Source organism: Ambystoma mexicanum, chromosome 4p, assembly GCF_040938575.1.
Source record: "Ambystoma mexicanum isolate Mex_15411 chromosome 4p, UKY_AmexF1_1, whole genome shotgun sequence".
Classification (NCBI taxonomy): domain Eukaryota; kingdom Metazoa; phylum Chordata; class Amphibia; order Caudata; family Ambystomatidae; genus Ambystoma; species Ambystoma mexicanum.
Window position 1 is genome coordinate 1,200,751,129 of NC_090927.1, and position 20,891 is coordinate 1,200,772,019.

The 20,891-nt window shown below is 47.2% G+C and overlaps 1 protein-coding gene across 1 annotated transcript in view; it reads right to left on the minus strand.

Moving 5' to 3' along the window:
• LOC138453728 (two pore calcium channel protein 1-like) overlaps positions 1-20,891 on the minus strand; it is a 1,160,417-nt gene that overhangs the window by 1,013,623 nt on the left and 125,903 nt on the right. Inside the window, exon 2 of the mRNA XM_069606850.1 lies at positions 4,627-4,709. Coding sequence (XP_069462951.1) covers positions 4,627-4,709 — 83 coding nt within the window. The remainder of the gene's footprint in view (positions 1-4,626; positions 4,710-20,891) is intronic.

Genomic DNA, 20,891 nt, shown 5'->3' on the forward strand with positions numbered 1-20,891 from the left:
GACAACTACCCGAATTACCTCACAAACCTAACCACTAAAACTATGGGCTGGACCAGACTCCCTCTCTCCCTAGCTGGCCGTATAGGAATACTTAAAAAGGTGGTACTGCCCCAAATTCTCCGTCGGTTCGCTAACATATCCTTTTGGTTAGGTGATGAATTCTTCCGGACACTGCTCCAAACAACAAACACTTTTTTGTGGCATTCAGGTGCAGTCCGACTTAAACTAGCAACACTGTCCACCCCTATAGAAAACGGTGGATTTAGTGCCTCAGACTTCCTTAGGTACGGGTCGATAGCACAATCCCAATTCGCTTCCGACTGGTTCAACACTGCGGACCCTTCTCCACATGTTCGATTAAAGAAACTTGCAGTCAGTGATCAAAACATCTGTTCCCTTATTCTCAAGCCTGTGCCAATTAAAACCAATTCAGCAGATCCAGTTGTTAACACGTCCCTGGCCCTTACTAAAATTTGGAAATTATTAGGCATACCCCACCCCTTCCATGGAGACCTGCCACTCTGGAACTTCCTCCCAGAGGTTCCCTGAATCCCGCAGTCCATTGTCTCCCGATGGGCTGAAGCGGGCTACTTGGCGCTTTGAGATATCTTTGTGCAAGGCAACTTTCTTGAATGGTCAGATATCCCACTCTCTCTTAGACTAAGAGAGTGAGTGTGGCTGCAATACTCCTCTCTTCGGAGATTCCTCAAGGCTAAATACCACAACTTCCCCAAAATGCCGCCTGACGAACCCATAGTAGCGGAACTGTGCTCCTTCAACTTAGCTAAAGGGAGAATTTCTAGGCTTTACACCATGCTACAAACCAGAACGGCACCACCTTTCTCTACATTAAAACGCAAATGGGAAGATGATCTTGGAGTAGAGATTACGGATGAGCACTGGTCCCATATGTGTGCACGTACCCACACGGTGTCCTTTAATTCTAGATTAAAATGAATACAGTTCAAGGTGTTGCACAGGTACTATCGCACCCCGACCAGGTTGCACTATATGTTTAGCGAGCTCTCCTCCAGCTGTCCTAGATGTGGCTCTGAACAAGCATCTTATATCCATATGATGTGGTCCTGTCCACGACTGACACAATTCTGGGCTGAAATATGTTCCACATTATCCATCATACTGGACCACATTATAGACCCATCCCCGCTTCGGTGTCTCTTTCACGACCTTACCCAGTTGAGTTGCGATTCAAGGAAACTAGCTGGCCTCTGCATGCTGCTGGCTGTGCGCTGTATATTAATGAACTGGCTCAGGGCTGTCACCCGGGTGTCAGATACCGAGGAAAGTTGGGGCATGTTGCAGCATCCACATTCCAGACCAAGGGACATTTGGCGGAGATTTCGCAGTTATATGTCTGCATCGAACTCGGGCGCGGACACCGAGTCCTCCGACTCTGGCCTTTCTTCTCCTGCTGCTGCCCCATGAGCAGAAACTCTTTCATCCAACTATCTGTGATATTTTTGGTCCCTGCCTCATTTGCGTGCCTGAAGTGATTACTAAGCACCAGTATTGAATGTTATTGTATAAGACTGTACCATGCTACCATGTTGTGTGCGTCTCTTGCTGTTTTGTGTTGTCAAGTCTAATAAATAAAGGTTAAAAAAAAAAAAAAAGGATTGCCATTGTGAAAATGAACCTCCTCCCACGGCTGTTAGATTTGTTTCAAGTGATACAATGGTCAATACCGGGGAAAATGATGGAGGTTCAGGAGACTATAATGGGCTTCATATGGAATGGGATGAAACTCTGCTTCGGAAGGAGGGTCTTATTTGGAGGGAAAGGGAGTGGAGAGCCCCAATGTGATGAGGTACTTTCAAGCAGCACAACTGAGGGCTCTGGAAGAGTGGGGGAGGGCTGACAACCAGAAACACTGGGTGGGCATGGAACAGGCTGTGGGGGTGGGGGAAATACCTTTGGAAAATGCCATGGATGAGGAGGGAGGACAGACCGGGAGGGCTAATGGAGAATCCAATCACAAAAGTCACCCTGGGGATCTGGGACAGATTGAACAGGAGGCTCAGCTTACCCCTGCTTTCCCACCAGAAATGGTTCACAGTAGATTTAAGCGGTGGCTAGCGGGAGAGATCGTAGAGCTCTACGAGGGAACCCAACTCAAAACATTTGATAGCTGTCCGGTGGAGTGCGACTTGGGAAGCAAGGACCATTATGCCTACTAGCAGCTAAATCATTGAGTGAACACTCCAGTGATGATTTGGGGGGGGTGCACAAGGGACTTAACAGATTGGGAAAAGCTGATATCAGTCAATGAGAATAATAGGGGACTTATCTCGGCTGTCTGCAAGCTCTTATCAGGAAAGGAAGGGCAGGGGATGGTGAGGAGTAAATGGGAGGCCAGGTTGGAGAGGACATTTATGGATAAAGAGTGGGAACAGGCTGATGGGTTGGTATAGCCCTTATACCTCAGTGCAGCACTGATAGCTGCAATACAAATTGCTACACCGATGGCACTATACCCCAGAGAAACTTCATAGGATGTACGGCTCACACTCCCCGTTGTGTTGGAGGAACTGTGGGGTGGTGGGGCTATGGAACATACATGGTGGGGGTGCCCGCAAAAGCTTTTTTGCCAGGAGGCGAAGTCAAAGATGGGCGGAATTCTGGGAATGGATATACACATAGGAAGGGGCTAAGGCACTCTTGAGCATACCGCCAAATGGAGACCGTCAAGTAAGGGGGGGGGGCAAGCAGGAATACTGTGGGCTAATGTATTACTAAGCTCCAGACAAGGTATAGTGAAACAGTGGAGTCAGGTGGACCCGCCGTCCATTATATTTCCGATATGCTGCAAAAGCTATATATCCAGGTTGTAAAGCCCACCCCCGACACCGTCACAGCCTTAAGCTGGCCCTTTCAATCAAAATTTAGATCAAACATTCTTGAAATTCTTAAACTATATCAATTTTACATACATTTTATTAAATGTCGTATCAAAAACACCCCAACTTAATATAAAAATAATACTAAGTTTATATAAACATTATTCAAAGTCTTATCAAATGTCCGGCAACTTTATATAAAACCTATATAACATTTAAATAAAATTATTAAAATCCGTATCAAATGTACTCCAACTTTAAATAAAATCTGTTATGAAAACTCTGCTACAGCACCTAAAATTATATAAAAAATATTAAATCTAAATAAAAACTCTCATAAAATATATGCCAACTTATGTTAAATCTATATAAAAAGTATTATAAAATCAAAGCGTCAGCACTATATTTAAAAAACAAACCCACATCATCGAATCACCACGACAAAACCCTAACATTTGCAGTCTCTCTTCACAATGCACTTCGCCCTCCAACAGACAGCAGCACACATGCACGCTCCCAGACACATTTTTATACAAACTATATATTCACTTTATATCAAATCATCTCAAACTAGAAAAACACTTTACATCTAAAAATATACCTTTGATATAAAATAGATATCATCTTTGATATACATTTATATTAAATGTATATTAAATGGATATCAAAAATCATATCAAACGGAAGGCGGGACTAAGGCCGGAAGCAGGGAGCGTTCCCACCTGTAAACTACACTGGGCAGACTCATGTCTTCCATTTTCGAAGTTGCAAATTGAGTGCCACAATTATGGGAAATATTGATAGTTGTAACACTTCTTGCCAAGAACTTTGAAAGCATGGGAGGTTCTTGTGCACAGCGCAATACAAACCAGCAACTATTTCCAATTCTCCATGGAGAAGCAAGTCAATTCCTCACATTATGGCTAGGGGATTGTATGGGTGGTGGTAATAAAAGAGGGTGGGACCAGGGCAGCTGCTTTCCGCAGTGGAACACACTCAGTGATGTCACTGCCCTCAAAGGTCACCAGTTTCCCCTTAAGAAGGAAGCTTAGATGGCACTCGGGACTTTTTTGAACAAGCTGCTACGCAAGTAGTGCACCCAACGCACAATCCAGTAGTGGGAGCCTTAAGGTGATTCGACCCATTGCGCTTGATTTGTCACATTCACTTGTAAGGTGTCTGTGCTTGGTTAGTCACTTGAATGGACCAACTGTTCAACCTGTAGGTAAAGTCCCCAGCTACTCTGAGAAAGGGAGAGGCACTGGGGGTGGGGGATTAAGAAGGGGTGACATACATATTAGATGGAGTAGTTCCTATAGAAGGCCTCACTACTGCAATAGCTATGATGGGTTGCAAATGAGATGCGAGGCAAAGAGCAAACAGTTCTCTGAATCTTTCTGTAGTGTTAGCTATCTTTCAATCAGTGATGTCTAGTGACTTCTTTGTGAACTTTACAAGATATAACTTTCCTCATTCTTTGTTGAGCACACAAACTGATATGAATGCCCCCTTTCCAATCCTGTTTCTTGTTAAGCTTCCTTTTTGACACTGGTGCACAGTTATTTTGTTTTACGCTGTTGTATATGTATGATTACAGTAGGCACTCACAGACTTGCCCTCTAGACTGATGCCATGCCCTGATCCAAACATAGTAACAACTTAAAGATTATTTTCTAAACTATTTTATTCATGTAATTTTCCCCATGGAAACTGAAGTCAAACTAATCATCAGACATATAGGACAAATATTACCAATGCAATTTCTTACCGAACAGATTTTGGCGATGTTTCGAATGGAATATTTCTATTGTACTGAGCATCATAAACATAAGCTGCCGCCAGAAGGAGATCCTGTTAGGGAATAAAAAGTATCATCAGGCAATTCAGCAGAACATTATGAAAGCAAGTCTCAAAACTCTACATGTCAGCTTCTAGCCAGGCATAAATCACTCTCCTCATCATTCTTGAAAAAAGGTCACTCAGTGTGTAAAGTTATTTCACCAAGTACATGTTCAACAGCACTGGCTAGTCACACAGGTCATTTTAATAAATGTTTTCTTGTCGTCATAACATTTCAGTCCAAAAAATAATTAAGTAGGATGTAGGCTTTGGTACCTTTTATTGGATCTACAACATTTTAACAAATAATGGGCTCATATTGCCAAATATTTGCACTGGAGTAAATGAGGTATCTAAGATTTGTTCAGATGTTTGCATACCTGATTTCTAAGAGTAAATATGGAGTAAACCTGAAGATGCCCAGAGCGCCTCAGAGATGCACACGGGGGGCATATGTGATTACAAAGATGTTCTCAAGGGCATCTCATAGATGCTGCAGTAATCTCTGTATTGTTTCAAGTTTCAGGTTTTGTAAATCGGACATAGGTAGCAGGTGCAAATCTGAAGTGCTTACAGATTTGACTTTGCTTCAGTGCAAATCATTGTGAACTAGGCCCATGGTGTATTAGATTTGCTTTCCGGTAGCAATGGTCCCTTCTTCAGATGTGACTTTTCAACTGGATACAAAGGTTTTGAGAAAATGCACAAAAGTCTGACACCATATTGTGGCACGGTTGGTGTGGATTAGAACTTCTGGTTGAATTAAGAAAAAGGGGTAACAATGGGAGATGTGTCATGTATGGAATGTGGATAGTTCATGCAGACGAAAGCGTGTGATGCAATAGGGCGCCCAGGCAGTAAAAAGGAATGGGGGTTCAGGTTTCAGAGAGTGGGTTTGATTGGACACCTCCCTGTTACGAACTGCACAATAATGAATGCCATCTTTCATTGCTGCGTTTTTCTTTGATAGATCAGTTTTTGATATTCACTCAATATTTATTTGGGATTATAATATGTGTATTCCTTAAAACATACGCAGCGTCATGAGGGAGTAAAAGCCATACATTTAATGCAGATAAAATACAATTCATAAGGGAGCAATATCATTCATATATTCATCTCCATCATCTATGATCTTTTCAAAAATTGAATGGACCAAAATTGGTCGTGTTTAAATACAGCAAAGACTGAGCTGATGATCTTTTACTCCACACAAGCAAGATACAAATTGCACTCAGACTACTTTCACTTGACCATCGACAACAATCAGATAAAGATCCTGACCATTGTTAAAACTCTGGGTGTATACATGGACGTCTTGTTACGTTCAGATGCCCAGGTGGACGGTATTATAACAAGCACTCAGTATCATCTAAAAGTGCTAATCTAAGGCATGCCAAGCCATTTCTCTCTCAAATCAACCGTGCTTCCCTGGTAAGGGAAATTCTCATGCCTTGCATCAACTATTGTAATGCTCTTCTGGTTGGTGCAAACAGCAACAGCTTAAAGAAACTCCAAATATTACAGAACAACGCCATGCATGTAATTTGTGATACCCCTAGAAGAGAACACATTACACAGGCTAGAAAAGGGACTCCATCGGATAAGCGTGGCAGCTAGAATCCGCATTAAGGCACTGCCAGTGGCCCATAAGTGTGTTTTCGGCAAATCTCCCGTCTATCTGAAGGAGAACTTAAAACAGTACACTTCTGAGAGTCAACTCCAATCTGGATCAGGCGGCCTATTGTCTGTGCCCAGAGTCAAAGGCGCAAAAGGCCTAGGGCACTCTTTTATCATCCTGACCTCACTAAACTGGAACTCAGTCCCAGTAGATCTTTGTCTGGAAACAAACTACCAAATGTTTAGGAAACAATTGAAACCTTCTTGTTCAAATAGATTCCAGGACCCGTGCTCCCTTTGGCACTGTTTTCTCCCATATGGTTGTCCCGTCTTTTCTTGTCATCTTGTGTGTGGATCTTGCTCCCTGTTGCCTACAGGCTTTCGACGCTTAACAAATAAATAATTAAAAATGTAATCCAGAATAGCCACATTCAAAAAATCGATTAGCACTCGGCAGAACAGTAGTGACAGTGTGAGCAAATAATAAATAAAAGTAAGCAAGTTCTGATCTACTTATCTTAATTCAGTGGTGTTTGCGATTCTGCCATTACAGTTTATTTAAAAAGAAGTTAGTACCCATCTCCTGTAATCTGGACAATAAACATCAAGTGATGCAATAATAAAATGGCTCAGATCTTCAAATAGTGATTAGAAACAGCTACTAAAATAAATCTGACTATTCACAGGGCTCGAAAATATGATGCCCAAATTGTCTTCGGAGGTATGGGCCCTGCCTTTATCAGTCTACACCTTTGCCATTAATGCCTCCCTAAAAAATCTTATCAAAAAAACGATCACAGAATTTGGGATTGTTAGCAAGAAAAATAAGGCAGGTCTGCAAAGTATAGAACAAAGTTTCCATTATAGTGAGATCATAGTCTTTGCTCAAACATGACAATAAAATGGAGTAGAAAAACACAAATGCCTTGCTGTTGCGTTGTCGTCATGTAGGCATGTACAGCCTACAAAGTGTTTGTCTTCCCAGCAACCCATAACTGTTTTAGCAACAAAAGACCGAGTCTGAATCAGGCGAGTAAGGCTCTTTGATTTTTATCTTATGCAGTTAAAACCGATAACTGTTTAGTGGAGGAAAGCACAGATCGTATTTAACCGATTCGCTTCCAGACTCAATCTTCATGAGAATTTAGTAACATTGCTCTGTTACTAGCATGGCGCAAGTGCTTACAATTTTTCAGAATTCAAATTTCCATCGTTGCACCTTAGTCTCAGTTGTACCCTTTTAAGATTAAACTTGCCAACATTCTGTGATGTAGGATTTTTCAAAGTTTCAAACATAATAATTTGCATAACAATGGCATCATAAGAAAATACAAAATATAGATTGTTGGCACCATTGAAGCATTCTAAATTGCACAACCCATCAAACAGTACAACATGGAAAGCTGTTCAAATGTTAAAAATGTATTATTCTGCATGGTAAGTTAACACCAAATTCAAGTATACAGAAGGTAATCACACAGAGCTGGTAGGCAATGTTTGCCACTGCTCTGTAGCAGCAGCCTGGGCAATACATTCCTAAAGTGCAGGTTGAATACTGAATGACATGGAGACTGATACCCTCCTCAGTCCGATAGGCAGATGCTGTATGATGTTGTTACGCTCTGCCACTTGCCTTCATTGGTGGTTCACCTAAGGGTTGTACCGGCAAGAGTGCAGGACAGAGTCACGTAGCTGTCTGGTCAGTGGATTGTCTGAGCCCAATCAAAGTAATCACCTACCAGCCCACTTCAGTGGTAACAACAGAACAGATACACATTGGGGGGTAGGATGTAGAGGGGCAGAGAGGAGGGGTACACCTGAGGCGGGTGACAGGGAGGAGAGGGGTGGGGTGGGCAGCATCTAGCGAGTCATTTGGCGCGAGGGGCGATGTGATGGCCTAGGTGTTGAGGAGGAAAGACTCCTTGAAGAGGTGGGTGTCAGGTTCTTTTCTGAATTGAAGCAACGTGGGGGCGAGTCTGATGTCGACGGCGAGGAAGTTCCATAGTCTTGGGGCATAGGCACAGAAGGTGTGATTTCTGGTCCTTTCCTTTTTGCAGTGTGGATTTCAAGTCTGCACATGTCCTGGCTTCTGGAGTTACGCTGTATTCCAGAGATGCAGAGTTTATCCACGAGGTAGCCGGGTGACTTGAGGGCGACAGCCTTATAGATGATGGAGCACACTGGAAGGTGGTTTGTGTGTGCAGTCAGAGCCAGTGAAGGTCGATGAGGGCCAGGGTGATGTGGTCATATCTGCGTAGACCCTTGATGAGGCGTGCAGCCGCGTGTAGGCCACTTCTAAGGCGCACAAAGGAGAATGACGGAAGGCGTTCGAGGAGTGCATTGCCCCCATCCAGGTGGGATAGGACCAGTTCTTGAATGGTGCATCTAAAACTGTGCGGCGGGAGGAAGGGCTTGACTTTTCGCAAGAGGGAGATCTGAAACCAAGCTGTCTAAGCTTTCATAGATGTGTGTGGCTTGAAGGAGAAGTGTCTGTCAATGTGGAACCCGAGGGTCTTGGAGCAGAAGGTGAGCTCGAGTGTGCAGCCCTCAGAGTTCATAGTTGATAGCCAGGTCGGTATGTCTGGGTGTTCAGTGTTGTTGGCGAGGAGTAGGAATTTGGTCTTGGGGGAGGTTGAGCTTCATGTTTGCACTGAACATGCAAGACTGGATCAGCGAGAGGCAGGCTTTGAGCCTATGGATGTCCCTGATGGAGTCGATCTTGAGGTATAGATCTTGCGGTATTGCTGTGTCGTCGGCGTATTGGTGGATGTAGATAATGTGTGTGTCAAGGAGTGCTCTCAGAGGCTCCATGTATAGATTGAAGATTACTGAGGAGAGGATGGAACCCTGCGGGAGTCCACAGGTGACGGGTATCTTTGGCGATCTAGAGAGGTCCAAATGAACAAAATGCTTGTGGTTTGGCGAGGTAGGACTTGAACTAGCGTAGGACACGGTTGCTGATCTCCATGTGCTGATGTAGATTGTCTGTAAGCGCCTTGTGTCGAAAGCAGCCGAGAGGTTGAGTAGAACCAGGAGGTAGGGGTGGCCATCATCCAGGATGTTGAGGGCGTCGTCGACCACCAATATGGTTGCTGTCTCCATCCTGCATCAGGGTCTCAATCCGGATTGGTGGGTTTGGAGGAGATTGTTTGTAATTTTGAAAGTAGTGTCGGTCCAGGTGGAAGTGTTGCTTGGGGGTGATTTCAACTGTTATTGTTTAAATGATTTAGAGGAGATAGATTCCTTCTCCAGGTCAAAGGCGTAATTATCTGCAGAAAGAAGATTTGGTGTAGGTTTTTGGAAGAGTGTGATTTATATTAGCTAGGGACATGCGTCCCAATCCTACCTGCAAGAATGCAGTATTATTTTCGTATATTGATTTTATCTTTGCTTCTAATGCCATTGTTTCTAGGTGGGAAACCTTACAGTTGAAGGAGGTGGAAATCAGGGACCATGCAGGTTTATGGTTGGAATATAGAGTTCTAGAAGAAGGCCTGGTCAAAAAAACATTTCCATTGACTCTGAATTGTAATCAATCAATCAAGGAATCTCCTTGTGTGGATTGGCCATATTGTGGATAGATTGGACATCTCTTTGTGAGTTTATCCTACAATATGAAGTTGAAAGGGCTGTACAAATTATTGACCCACCCAATAGAAAAAATAGAGCTAGGCATACCATCGCCTTCGACAAGGTAGTTAAGATGCAGAAAAGATAACTGAGCAACTGTGCGTACTACAGTGCAAACGTCATCTGAATTCAATTTAAGAGGACATGAACGTAATAGGTTGAGGAATTGGTTACGACATTGTAGTGTCATAGCACAGCGAGATGCAAAAAAAAATATTTTTACGGGTTGGAACACAGCTCAGTTTTGGGATCTGGTTTATAATTAGGTTAATCCTCAAACCCAGTCCAGGCAAATCTGCAGAGGTATGGACTGAGTTTTATTTTTATTATTCCAAGTTACATAGTGAAAATGTAGATGAACCTAAGTATATGTCTCCGATTACAAATGCTTCTTGGCATCTACATTTTTCTCTTAAAGATATTTATGGCATCATAGTAAGAACTAAGATCTCTAGAGCCACTGGGTCTGACAGTTTATCGAATTTGACACTCAAATGTTTGCTTATGGTATGGGCTGAGATATTATTGGATCTCTTTAATAAAATGTTAGTCTTGAGAGCAATTCACCCATTATGGAAAACCTGAATTATTGTTAGTCTTTATAAGAAAGGGGGCGGCTCGAATCTCAGTAATTATCGGCTTGTAGCCCTTTTGATGTACCTGGGAAAATATTTTGCTCTATAGTTGAATCTTAACTTAGAAGATGAGCTGAAGACGCGCAAATTCTGGATCCATGCAAACTGGATTTTCATACTAAATTTGCTGCTATTAAAACACCTTTGTATTTAGGTTTTATTGATTTTGCTATGGCATTTGATTCAGTAAGTCGTTCCCTTCTTTGGACACAATAAAAAAATTGGCGATGTCCATCCCATTTAATTGATATTGTTCAAGAATTATATACTGGAACCTCAATACGAATTAGGTTGAATTTGGATAGCCTTCTTTCTGACCCTATAAATACAACCAAAAAAGACTTTAGCAAGAGTGCATCCTCGCCCCAATGCTTTTTAATCTGTGTATCGCAGACGTAGGCCTTGCTTTAAAGAATGCACAATCTTTCCCCCACCTTTAACTTGACTTTTTAGCATAATTTTGCTTTTATATGCAGATGAGCTGGTGTTGTGTGACCAAATTCCCATTGATCTACAGCACCAGATCTCTGCACCGTTGTTGTACACCAGAACTAATAATTTAGTAATTAGTGTTAAAATATAAAAGATTGATTTTAAAACCTTCTAAAAGGAAAACAATTGTTGGTTTTCACTGGTTGTTGTAGAAGGATCGTCTTGAAATGGTGAAAGAATGTGTGTGCTTAGGTTTCAGTATATTTTAAATGTTTCATTATCTATTTTTAAGGATGAAACTAAAAATTCTGATTTCCCAAGCTAAAAAATTATTTATCGTCACTATGACCACATTTCTGCCATTCCTTTAATTCAATTTTATAAAATGAAAGTTATGCCAATTATGATTTATGGGGCTGATGCCCTTGTTAGATGGTCTGATGACAAGTGGGATAGTCTGGAGGGCTGCTTCTGGAAGCGGGTTCTAGGTCTCCCCCTGCATGCCCCATCATCGTTACTATGCTCAGAGTTGGGACTTTAGCTATGTCATACCAGGTTGATTTTTTTGATTTTATCATAAGATTGTTGTGGCTCAGAACAGTCTTTGTTAGGGTGGTTACAACAAGTTTTAATTCGGAAAAAGGAGAGTAGACTAAAAGAATGGGAAGATGCGTGCAAGAACATTTTGGTTGAAATAGACCTATCGGGTAAGGATTTGAAGAGAAACCCTAATTTAGTGAGGACCTCCTTAGAGAAGCTGGCTGAATTCGTACTATTTGGAAATGTGAGTCTATGTGCACCATGCAGAAGTATGAGTGACACAGTGGTGGTCATTTGTTTGGCATGAACCTTTATTTAAAGTAAAAAGAGGGGTTGGGGAAACTCCTACCTTTAACAAAAGCTAAAGGGGGGGCGCTGTTATGTGGCGACAAGATGGCTGCAGCCTGAAAGATCTCTGGCTCGGGCACTTCTATGCTTTTGCATATCCTTGCCTCCCATTCCCTGAAGCTGCTGTTCTGCACTGGCGAGTATCCTGCTGCTCCTCTGTGACTAACTAGTCCAAGAATCGGAGGTCCTGGGGGACTGTGGGTCAGTACTGGCACCCTGAACCAGCGGGTGGCTTTGTGGTAGCTGACCCCAGCGGAGATTGTCCTGAGACACCTGGACCGCCACTGAGGGACGGCAGACTCAGTCGCCATTGCCGCTCTCCGGTGCTGCACTAGAGCGGTGCAGGCGCCCGTTTGACCCATCCTGCAGTGCAGTGCTATCCCCTTGATCCCCCTACGCAAGGAATGCAGGACAAGAGGGGTGACTCAGGGGGTGATTGTGCGGCCCCGATCACCCGGTCCCGGCTATGCCAGGAGGCGACAGACCCAGCTTCAGCTGTCCCCCGCGCTGAGGGGGTGGACCCTCAGCGGAACAATGCCCGGCCCTGGGCTCCGCATCTGCAGCAGATGGTGATAGTGTCGGCCTCACTGCGTGGCTAACGGGACCATCATCTACCGATTTACAGATCCTGAAGGCAACCAGGCCCGAACAAAGTAGCAGTGAGATTTCTTTGTTCAATCCATCACACCCGAGACAGAATCCACCTTGGAACGAGGTGGTCGGGGCCTCATTAACACTCCTACATCCCCCTCTTTCTCTTGATTTGCTTTGTGGTCTGACTTAAGACCCGGGGGCTGCCTTGGCCCTGGCCTCCCCGCAGAACTGTTACTGTCTGGATGTTCAGCTTCTGCTGCCATCAGAAGTTGGGAAGGCTTAGCACACCATTTGCGCCCAGTGTACTAGCTGGGCCCCCCTCCCTGGGGCTGCACGTGTGGTGGCCGTGGTGAAGCTATACCCGAGGAGTGATTGCCCATGTATGGTGGGGGTCTGTCCCTCTTGCTGGGGAGGGCCCTGCACCTACCTTCTACTTCTGGACAGGTGCCCCCCTGCGAGTCGATAAGCGGACCAGATAACGTTGTCCCTTCCCTGGCAACATCTAACGTCAACGTCAAAGGGGTGGGACTGGCTGGATCCCGGGGTCCCCCTGTGCAAACTCTGGAGGCTTGACCAACATTTTCCCCGGGCCTCGCTCTCTCAAGGCTACATCCTTTACCTTGGCCCTCGCGGTCTGCCACGTGGGATTTGCTGATGACCCCCTCTCTCCTACATGCTGTTTGATACCATACTGCCCCGTGGCCCCAAGTGCCTCATAAACACCTGGGCTCCCCGTTGACCACATAGAATTTGCAACATGGTGAACCCTAAAAAGCAAGGCTAACTAGATATTTACCAGGATGTAGGCAGCACCTCCTGCTCCGTCAGTTTTACCTGGTCCCTCTTAGCTGGATGTTGTGGCCCTAAATCATACATTACTGGCCCTTAAGACCAGCACAGACTCCCTGGGTACAAAGATCGACGCCCTAACAAGCAAAATAGATATATCCGCAAATCAAATTGATAAACTGTGCGGGCGTATGGCAGAGGCGGAGACCAGGATAAGCGAGGGAAAGGACAAAGTGTCGATCCTGCAGGGAGAGGTTTTCCTCCTACAGCAAACTGGTAAGAAAATATCAGCAAAAAATGATGATCTAGAGGGTCGCTCTCATCGGAAACAACCTACGAATTCTTGGTGTGCCAGAGTCAACTACCAACGGTAACATGGAGCAGTTTGTCGAGACACTACTAAAGCAGGTGCTGGCTGATCCTCTGGTTTCTAAGATGTTCCTTGTGGAAAGAGTGCACCGCTCTCTGGCGGCTAGACCCCCACCGGGAGACCCCGAATGCCCAATAATCACTTGGCTCTTCAACTACCGCAATAGGGAAGTCCTGCTGAAAGCAGCCAGAGGGATGGGAGAATTGTAATGGCAATCTGCAACAATCCGCTTGTTCCCTGATTTCAGTCCTTTGGTGCAGGAGCAAAGGAGATCCTTTCAAACGGCCAAGAATATCCTCCACCACCAAAACATTCGATATGCAATGATGTTTCTGGCCAAGCTCCAAGTGATGCATATGGGCAAAACATTCTTTTTTACAGCACCTGATGCCGTGGAAAGGTTTGCACAGGAATTCCATGACCAGCGGTGTTCTCCAGACCACAATACATGATCTAATGTTCACTTTTCACCATTGTTAAAGCCGGTGCTTGTCCCTTGCCAGGCTCCGCTTTGGCGTTGGCTCGGGAGGCCTTTCATCGCCAAGGAATGAGTCCGAGCCACTGGAGCCTGTCTGCCGCCACCGGCTCCTCATTTCCGCAGCCACTGCGGTCTTTGTTGGTTACTTAGTTGTTTATTGGGAACCAAGGGGTGGGGGTCTCTACCGTTGCGTTTAGGTTTCTGGCATGGGTGGGGGTGGGAAATGGGCTGTTTCTTGATGCTAGTTTGCAATATGCATACTTGTGGGCTCACACAGGGATCAAGAACTCGGCTGGCTGGCCCCTGCTATAGGTGATACTGGGTGCTTTCCCCCCACGGACACTTTGGTCCCATCCTGGGCTGTAGGGTCACATATTCATGGCAATGATCACGATGGGGACAAAAGATATCTCAATGCTTACATGGAATATTTGGGGGTTCAGAAATAAGAAGACAACAAGACTTATCGCCAACTATGCTAGGAATCATAGTGTAAAGATTCTATGTCTTCAAGAAATGCACTTACCCAGAGATGCTAACCCATCGACGCTGCCAGGTTGGGGGCGGGGTGGATCCACAGATATGTGTCCTCTTTCACAACACACTCAAAAGGGTTAGCTACTTATATACACCGCAAAATGGCCTTTAAGTTACACGAACAATTGGGAGACACAGAGGGTCGGTTCCTTCTGTTGGCTGGAGAAACTATGGGGCTGAGACTCCTCATTATAAATGTATACGCTCCCAACACCGACAGCCCCGAATCTTTTCAGCAGTGCGCCTCCTAGCTACACAAATACCCTCACTATCAAACAATATGGGCAGGTGATTTTAATGCTGCACTTTCTTTAGACATGGATAGGTCCTCGACTACTCATATCACTTCCCAAGGTGGCGCACACCTGGCTAGATATAGCTAAATACCATGCACTGCACGTCGCATGGCGTTTCATGTACCTGTACATCCGAGAATACACTTTCCATTCTGGGGTCCGCTGTAGCTCATCTAGAATTGACTATGTGATGCTGACGTCTGAACTTCTTCATAGGGTAGTGCAATCAAGATTCTCCCCTGTACACTTTCTAACCATTCTCCAGTGTGGCTTTCTCTGATGGCTCCCCTTCACTCCCCCCCCCCACCACCCTACGCAGTTGTGCTGGTGGTTTCGGGCCTGCACGGTTCAGGAAGCCGCTTTTCGGAGTGGTATTGCCCAAGATATTGAATTTTTTTTCCAAGGAAACATAGGGTCGGTCCTTGAAAATTGGATAATATGGGAGACCTTTATGGGATATATCAGGGGTTTCTGCATTTCGCGGGAGGGTGGGGTCCTTAAAACTCTGCATACCTCCATGTCTTCTCTTGAGTGCAAAATTTGAAGGACTTCGAGCGACAGCAGGGGGCTCCCAACTCATGCGAGTTGCAACACGAACTTGGTGAAAAGAGAGCAAAGATGTACACATTTATGGAGAGGGAGGAGAGGTTTCTTGGGGATCCCAGTGCAGCTGTCGCTTACGGGGATGGAGACCGCCCTAGCGGCACACTGGCCTGGGCCATTAGGTGGGAGCGGCCCTTGGAAGACGTTGCTGAGATCGACACCCCGTCGGGAGGCACGGTCATATCACGGTAGGGATGGCGGGTGTGGAATCTCTGGCGCGGAATCGCTGGTGTTACAGTCCGCCATTGCGTTTCCCGGCACGGCTTCTGTCTGCACTGTTCTAGATGTTGCACACGTACGTAGCCGGAATTATAAATTCCATCACTTCCTGGGTATTTTCTGCCTTTCCCTCTTCTCCCGTTTGCCTGCTTTCACTCCTCCTCTCTCTCTTCTCCTTCTTTCTCCCTCTTTCTTCTCGTTCGATCCCTCCTTTTCTTTTCTCGTCTTCTTCCCCTTATCCTTCTTTGATTTTTCGTCTTGCCCGTTTACATTTGGATCCGCTGTGTACCCGACCTTGGCCTGCTGTTTGGACTGCCTTCGTCTTGCCTCCTTACCTGTTGGATCTGCTGTGTACCTTGCCTGTTTCCTGGACTGCCTTTGCTTTGTCCTCTAACCTCCTGGACTTTGTTGTTACCCTCTACTGCCTAACTCCCGGAGTGACTTTCGTCTAGCCCTTGTGCCTCCTTGACCATCCACGTGTCAGAATCCTTTCTGCTGTAGCAGTTTGTTGTTTGCTCCTTACAGTCCTATCCACTCAGTCTTCTTGGGAGCTTTTTGGACTACTCTTCGATTACTTATCAATTTTACACGTAACCAGCCAACCTCGCCTCTACAATCTGAAGGAAGTCTCTTGGGGGTTTTTTGTGCCACCGGCTTTTTCCCCTTGTTGGCGCTCCCGGAGGGGTTACCCCCGTTGCCCCTATTTTTAGTGGCACGGTGGCATCCTATTGAGGGCGTCCTTACCTTCATAAAAAAAGAGAGACCTTCAAGACGCAAGGAAGGAAAACCTAAGAAGAAAGTGGAAGGGGGCGCTGTTGCGCCGAAGCAAGATGGCCGTCTGATTTCAGCGCTCCGGACCGGGAGAGCACAAAACCCCAAAAAAAGACCCTTCAAGTGCGCCCAATCCATCCCTCATCCACGGAGCGGACAGGGGAGCCCCTCCGACACCTGCCGGCCAAATCCTGTGCCTCTGTGGGACTCGGCTACGGCGCTCGCCCTTCCGTTTGGGGCCGCGGCTCTGGCGGCTGCGGCTGTCATCTCTACCTGGGAGTGCGGCGCTGCATGCCGCTGGGGGGAGGGGCGTCCGAGCCCTCCTCAGCGAGTCGGGCCGCCGCAACCACGGTGATCGCTCCGCCTCTCCGTCTTGGAATCCGCGGCCCCGTCTGGCCCGCGGGGCTTAAATACACCCTCCGCTACCTCCTTGGAATAACTCCTGGGACGCCTGGAGGCATCGGAGTCCACCGTTCGCTGCTTCCGCGTGTGGCCCGGACGGAGCCGAGAGCCCTCGCGACTTCTCGGGGCTCGCCTGCCACTGCTGCCCCCCACCCGCTCCTACACAGGCCGGCTCTGCAACCAGGTAGGGGGGCGCGGGTGTACTCTGAGGCGCCAGCTCCTGTGACCAGTGGTGCCTGGCTCTGCTCTACGCGAGCTTGGCCGGCGGCGGCCTGCCCGTGGCCCTACACTTGGGGGCTGCCTCTCATTTCTCCCCCCCCATGTGTCCTTTGGGCCCCCATGCGGTGGCGTGTCTATGTGGGGGGCGCCACTGTCACAGAGGACTCCAGTCCGTAGCCCTTGATCCACTACACTCGTCGCATGCTGGTTGGCCTGCATCCTACGCTGCATCAGAGGATACCTCATTATTGACTCTCTTGCTCACGGGCCCAGCTCACTCCCGGTGCCACGGACCTCTACCACTACAATCACTAGTCCACACTGGCACGCGCCTGGAGAGCAAGCCCACGCCTGTACGGCTGCGCAATCCCAACTCATTGAACTCAACCCCAGCTCTGGGCGCCCTGCTGTGCTTATACCACCTACATTTAGTGCTGTCCTAGTCAGGGGCCCCGGAGCCCCCACTACCATCACTGGTGGACTCTCCGTCTGTTTCATCCTTCTAGATATGTCCCCCTCATGACCTTGGACCCATAGCGCTTAACAGCGCCTGCGCCTTAGGGGACTGGCGTGTCGCATCGGTGCCTCTGGCTGGCTGTAGTTCGCCTCGCATGGGTCGTGGCTGTCCGAGTCTCACCACCATCCTTCTGACACCCCCCCCATCTGGACAACCATTAGCACAGAAACCTGTCGTGCTCTCTTGTTGGCACCCTAAGGAATCCTTGTAGCCCTACTTCCACTGTCACCATGACCAAGGGCGCTGGCGCTGGAAAGAAGCAAAGCTTGCTCAATATGTTCGCCAAGACACCGTCCAAGTCACCACCTGATCCCCCAGAAGAGGAGGCCTCCGGCTCTACACCCTCGCCTTCTGATGACTCGCAGAGGATGCTAGATACTGCACACTACACTCCAAATTGGACGACATGAACGGTACAATCTCTTCTATAAAAGCCCATATGGAGAGAACAGACAGCCGGGTCGCTGAGATTGAAACCAGAGTCGGCACGGCTGAGGACAACCTCGGTTCCCTACGGACCGCGGTTTCCACACTCACCAGTCGAATCTCAGCAGTAGAAAAGAAGAACGACGACCTCGAATCCCGCTCTAGACGGAATAACCTGCGCATTGTTGGCATCCCTGAGGACAACTTCAAAGAGCCCATGGAGGACTATGTTGAACGGATCCTTTTAACAATACTAGACACTCCGAAGCTCTCCTCACACTTCGCGGTTGAAAGGGCACATCACTCTCTCACTGCTAACCGAGGCCGGGTGCGCCTCCCCGACCCATCATCGACAGGATCCTTAATTTCTGCGACCGTGATGCCTTACTTCGTGCGGCAAGAGTCAAGGGGGAACTACACCTTGGGCTGGCAAGAATTCACCTCTACCCTGATTTTTCTGTCGCTGTCCAGCAGGAGCGCAAGACCTTTATCGCTGTGAAAAAGAGGCTCCGCAACTTAGGAGTCAAGTACTCCATGCTCTTCCCTGCAAAGTTAAGGATTGAACACTTGAATGACCCTCTCCTTACCACTGCATAGGTTAAGAACCAAGATGACACCTGCTCGTTCCCATATCAGTTATGCCACCATAACTGAACAAGCTTTTTTGTGGTACCTAAGCTTATACACAAACTCCCATCCACCAGTTTTGCATTTGTTGACCCGACTATCCTTGGCAATGCTGTCATTGGCTGTTCCCACGACCTCACTGTGTGTCGGAGCAGTTTTGTCACCCGGACGAGATCCCAGTTTGGAGACTAACCCATGGCCGGTCTCAAGCCTCCGAGCCTTGTCACCTGGGTTGTACATCCACCTGAACTATATCTGGGCTCACTGATCGCCCTTGTGGTGGCGCACCGGGGCCCACTGCAGACACTTCTGGCCCCGGCTGCCTCCATTCCATCATGTCGGGGCCCTGCTGCTCCCCTGTGCCAATACTATGTTCTCTACTTACTACTGCTGCATTGCTTGTTATCCTTACGCTCTCCCCGGTTTGGCGCGCCATCGCCAGGCTACGTACAGCCCCCCAGGCACAGATGCCTAGCACGTTGTTTCTGTTGCTGATCTGTTTGGGTTTCTTCCCTCTGTTTGGGGGAGGGATGTGGGTGGGTGGGGGACCTATAGTTATGGTTAAAAATGACTTGACGGCCGCTAGGTGCGCCATATGCGCCACAGCACTACTTCTTACATGCATCGACAGAGATCCGCTTACTCCCGGATCGTTAGATTTCCTTTTATTTGGCAACCTATCTGCTGAGACTGTACTAGCATCCCTACACGAATGGCGAGTGACGACCTGACTTTCATGAGCTGGAATGTCCGCGGCTTGGGCAAACACAAAAAGATGCGCCAGATACAGTTACACGCTGAGCGCCATGGTGTCAAAATTCTTTGTCTTCAAGAAACCCATGCTCGCTCTGAGCAGTGTGAACGGTTTGCCAAGCAATGGGGCTCTCAAAAATATTATACTAACTATTCCACCCAAAGCCGCGGCACTCTCACTCTAATACACAGAAGCTTGAAATTTGTATGCAATCACTCACGTATAGAATCCCTTGGCAGATATGTCTTAATAATCAGCACACTCCAATACCAGGAGGTAGCCATCTTCAACGTCTATGGCCCAAATATTGATGATCCTGATTTCTATTTACACCTAGCCTCAGTCCTTGAAAGCTTTCCCCTGATTCCGATTATATGGGGAGGTGACTTTAACACTATACTGGATGTCACCATGGACAGGTCAGGCGCGCGACCTCGCCAACTCTCTAAAGCAGCCTATACTATTCTCACAACACTCCCCCGACTGTCACTGGTTGATCCCTGGAAATATGTAACCCGAGTCCCGCGTGCATTCCTTCTACTCCTCCGATTCACACTCTAGAATAGACAGATGGCTTATAACTGACATGCTAGTCAGATCCCTAACCCACCAAGCTATCCTCCCCAGAACGCTATCAGACCACTTTCCGGTTATCATCTCGCTGAACTGGGGCCCTGACACCGACAGACGGCGACACTGGAGGATGAGCTCCCATGCACTTCTCGATCAGGTCTTTGCTGCCGAACTTGAGTCGTCTATTGAAGAGTTCTTTGAGGTCAATGCTGGCTCGGTGACAACACACGCTACGCTCTGGGAATCATTTACGGCGTATACGAGGGGAATTGCCATTTCCAAAGGATGTGGCATTCTTAAATGAATCCGCGCAGACATCTCCGTTAGCGAATCGTCCCTGGCTAATCTCGAGGCCCAATATGCTCTCGATCCCTCCCCAACCATGCTCTTGGCATTGGGCTCGGAACTAGATAACTTTCGAGAACTCGCGGAACAGGAGATCAAATTCCTGGACTCCCCCCACTAGGCAAGGAGATAAGGCGAAGGTGAACGCCCTGGCCGCATGTTGGCGAGGCTGCTTCGCCGTGAACTCGGTGCCCCTAATATCCCGTCCATAATGAGACCGGACGGATCCATGGCCGCCTCCCCACAAGACATTAATGCAGAATTTCTATCCTTCTACACCGCCCTGTACTCGGAAGCTGATGGGCCCCCCCATCTCAGAAATCAATTCCTTTTTGAATTCTCTCCCTCTCTCTGTCCTGTCCGAAGAAGCTGGTATCTCCTTGGAGAGACCCATCACTCACGAGGAGCTCACCGAAGCCATTGAATCATTAGCATCTGGCAAAGCCCCTGGCCCCGACGGGCTCCCCAT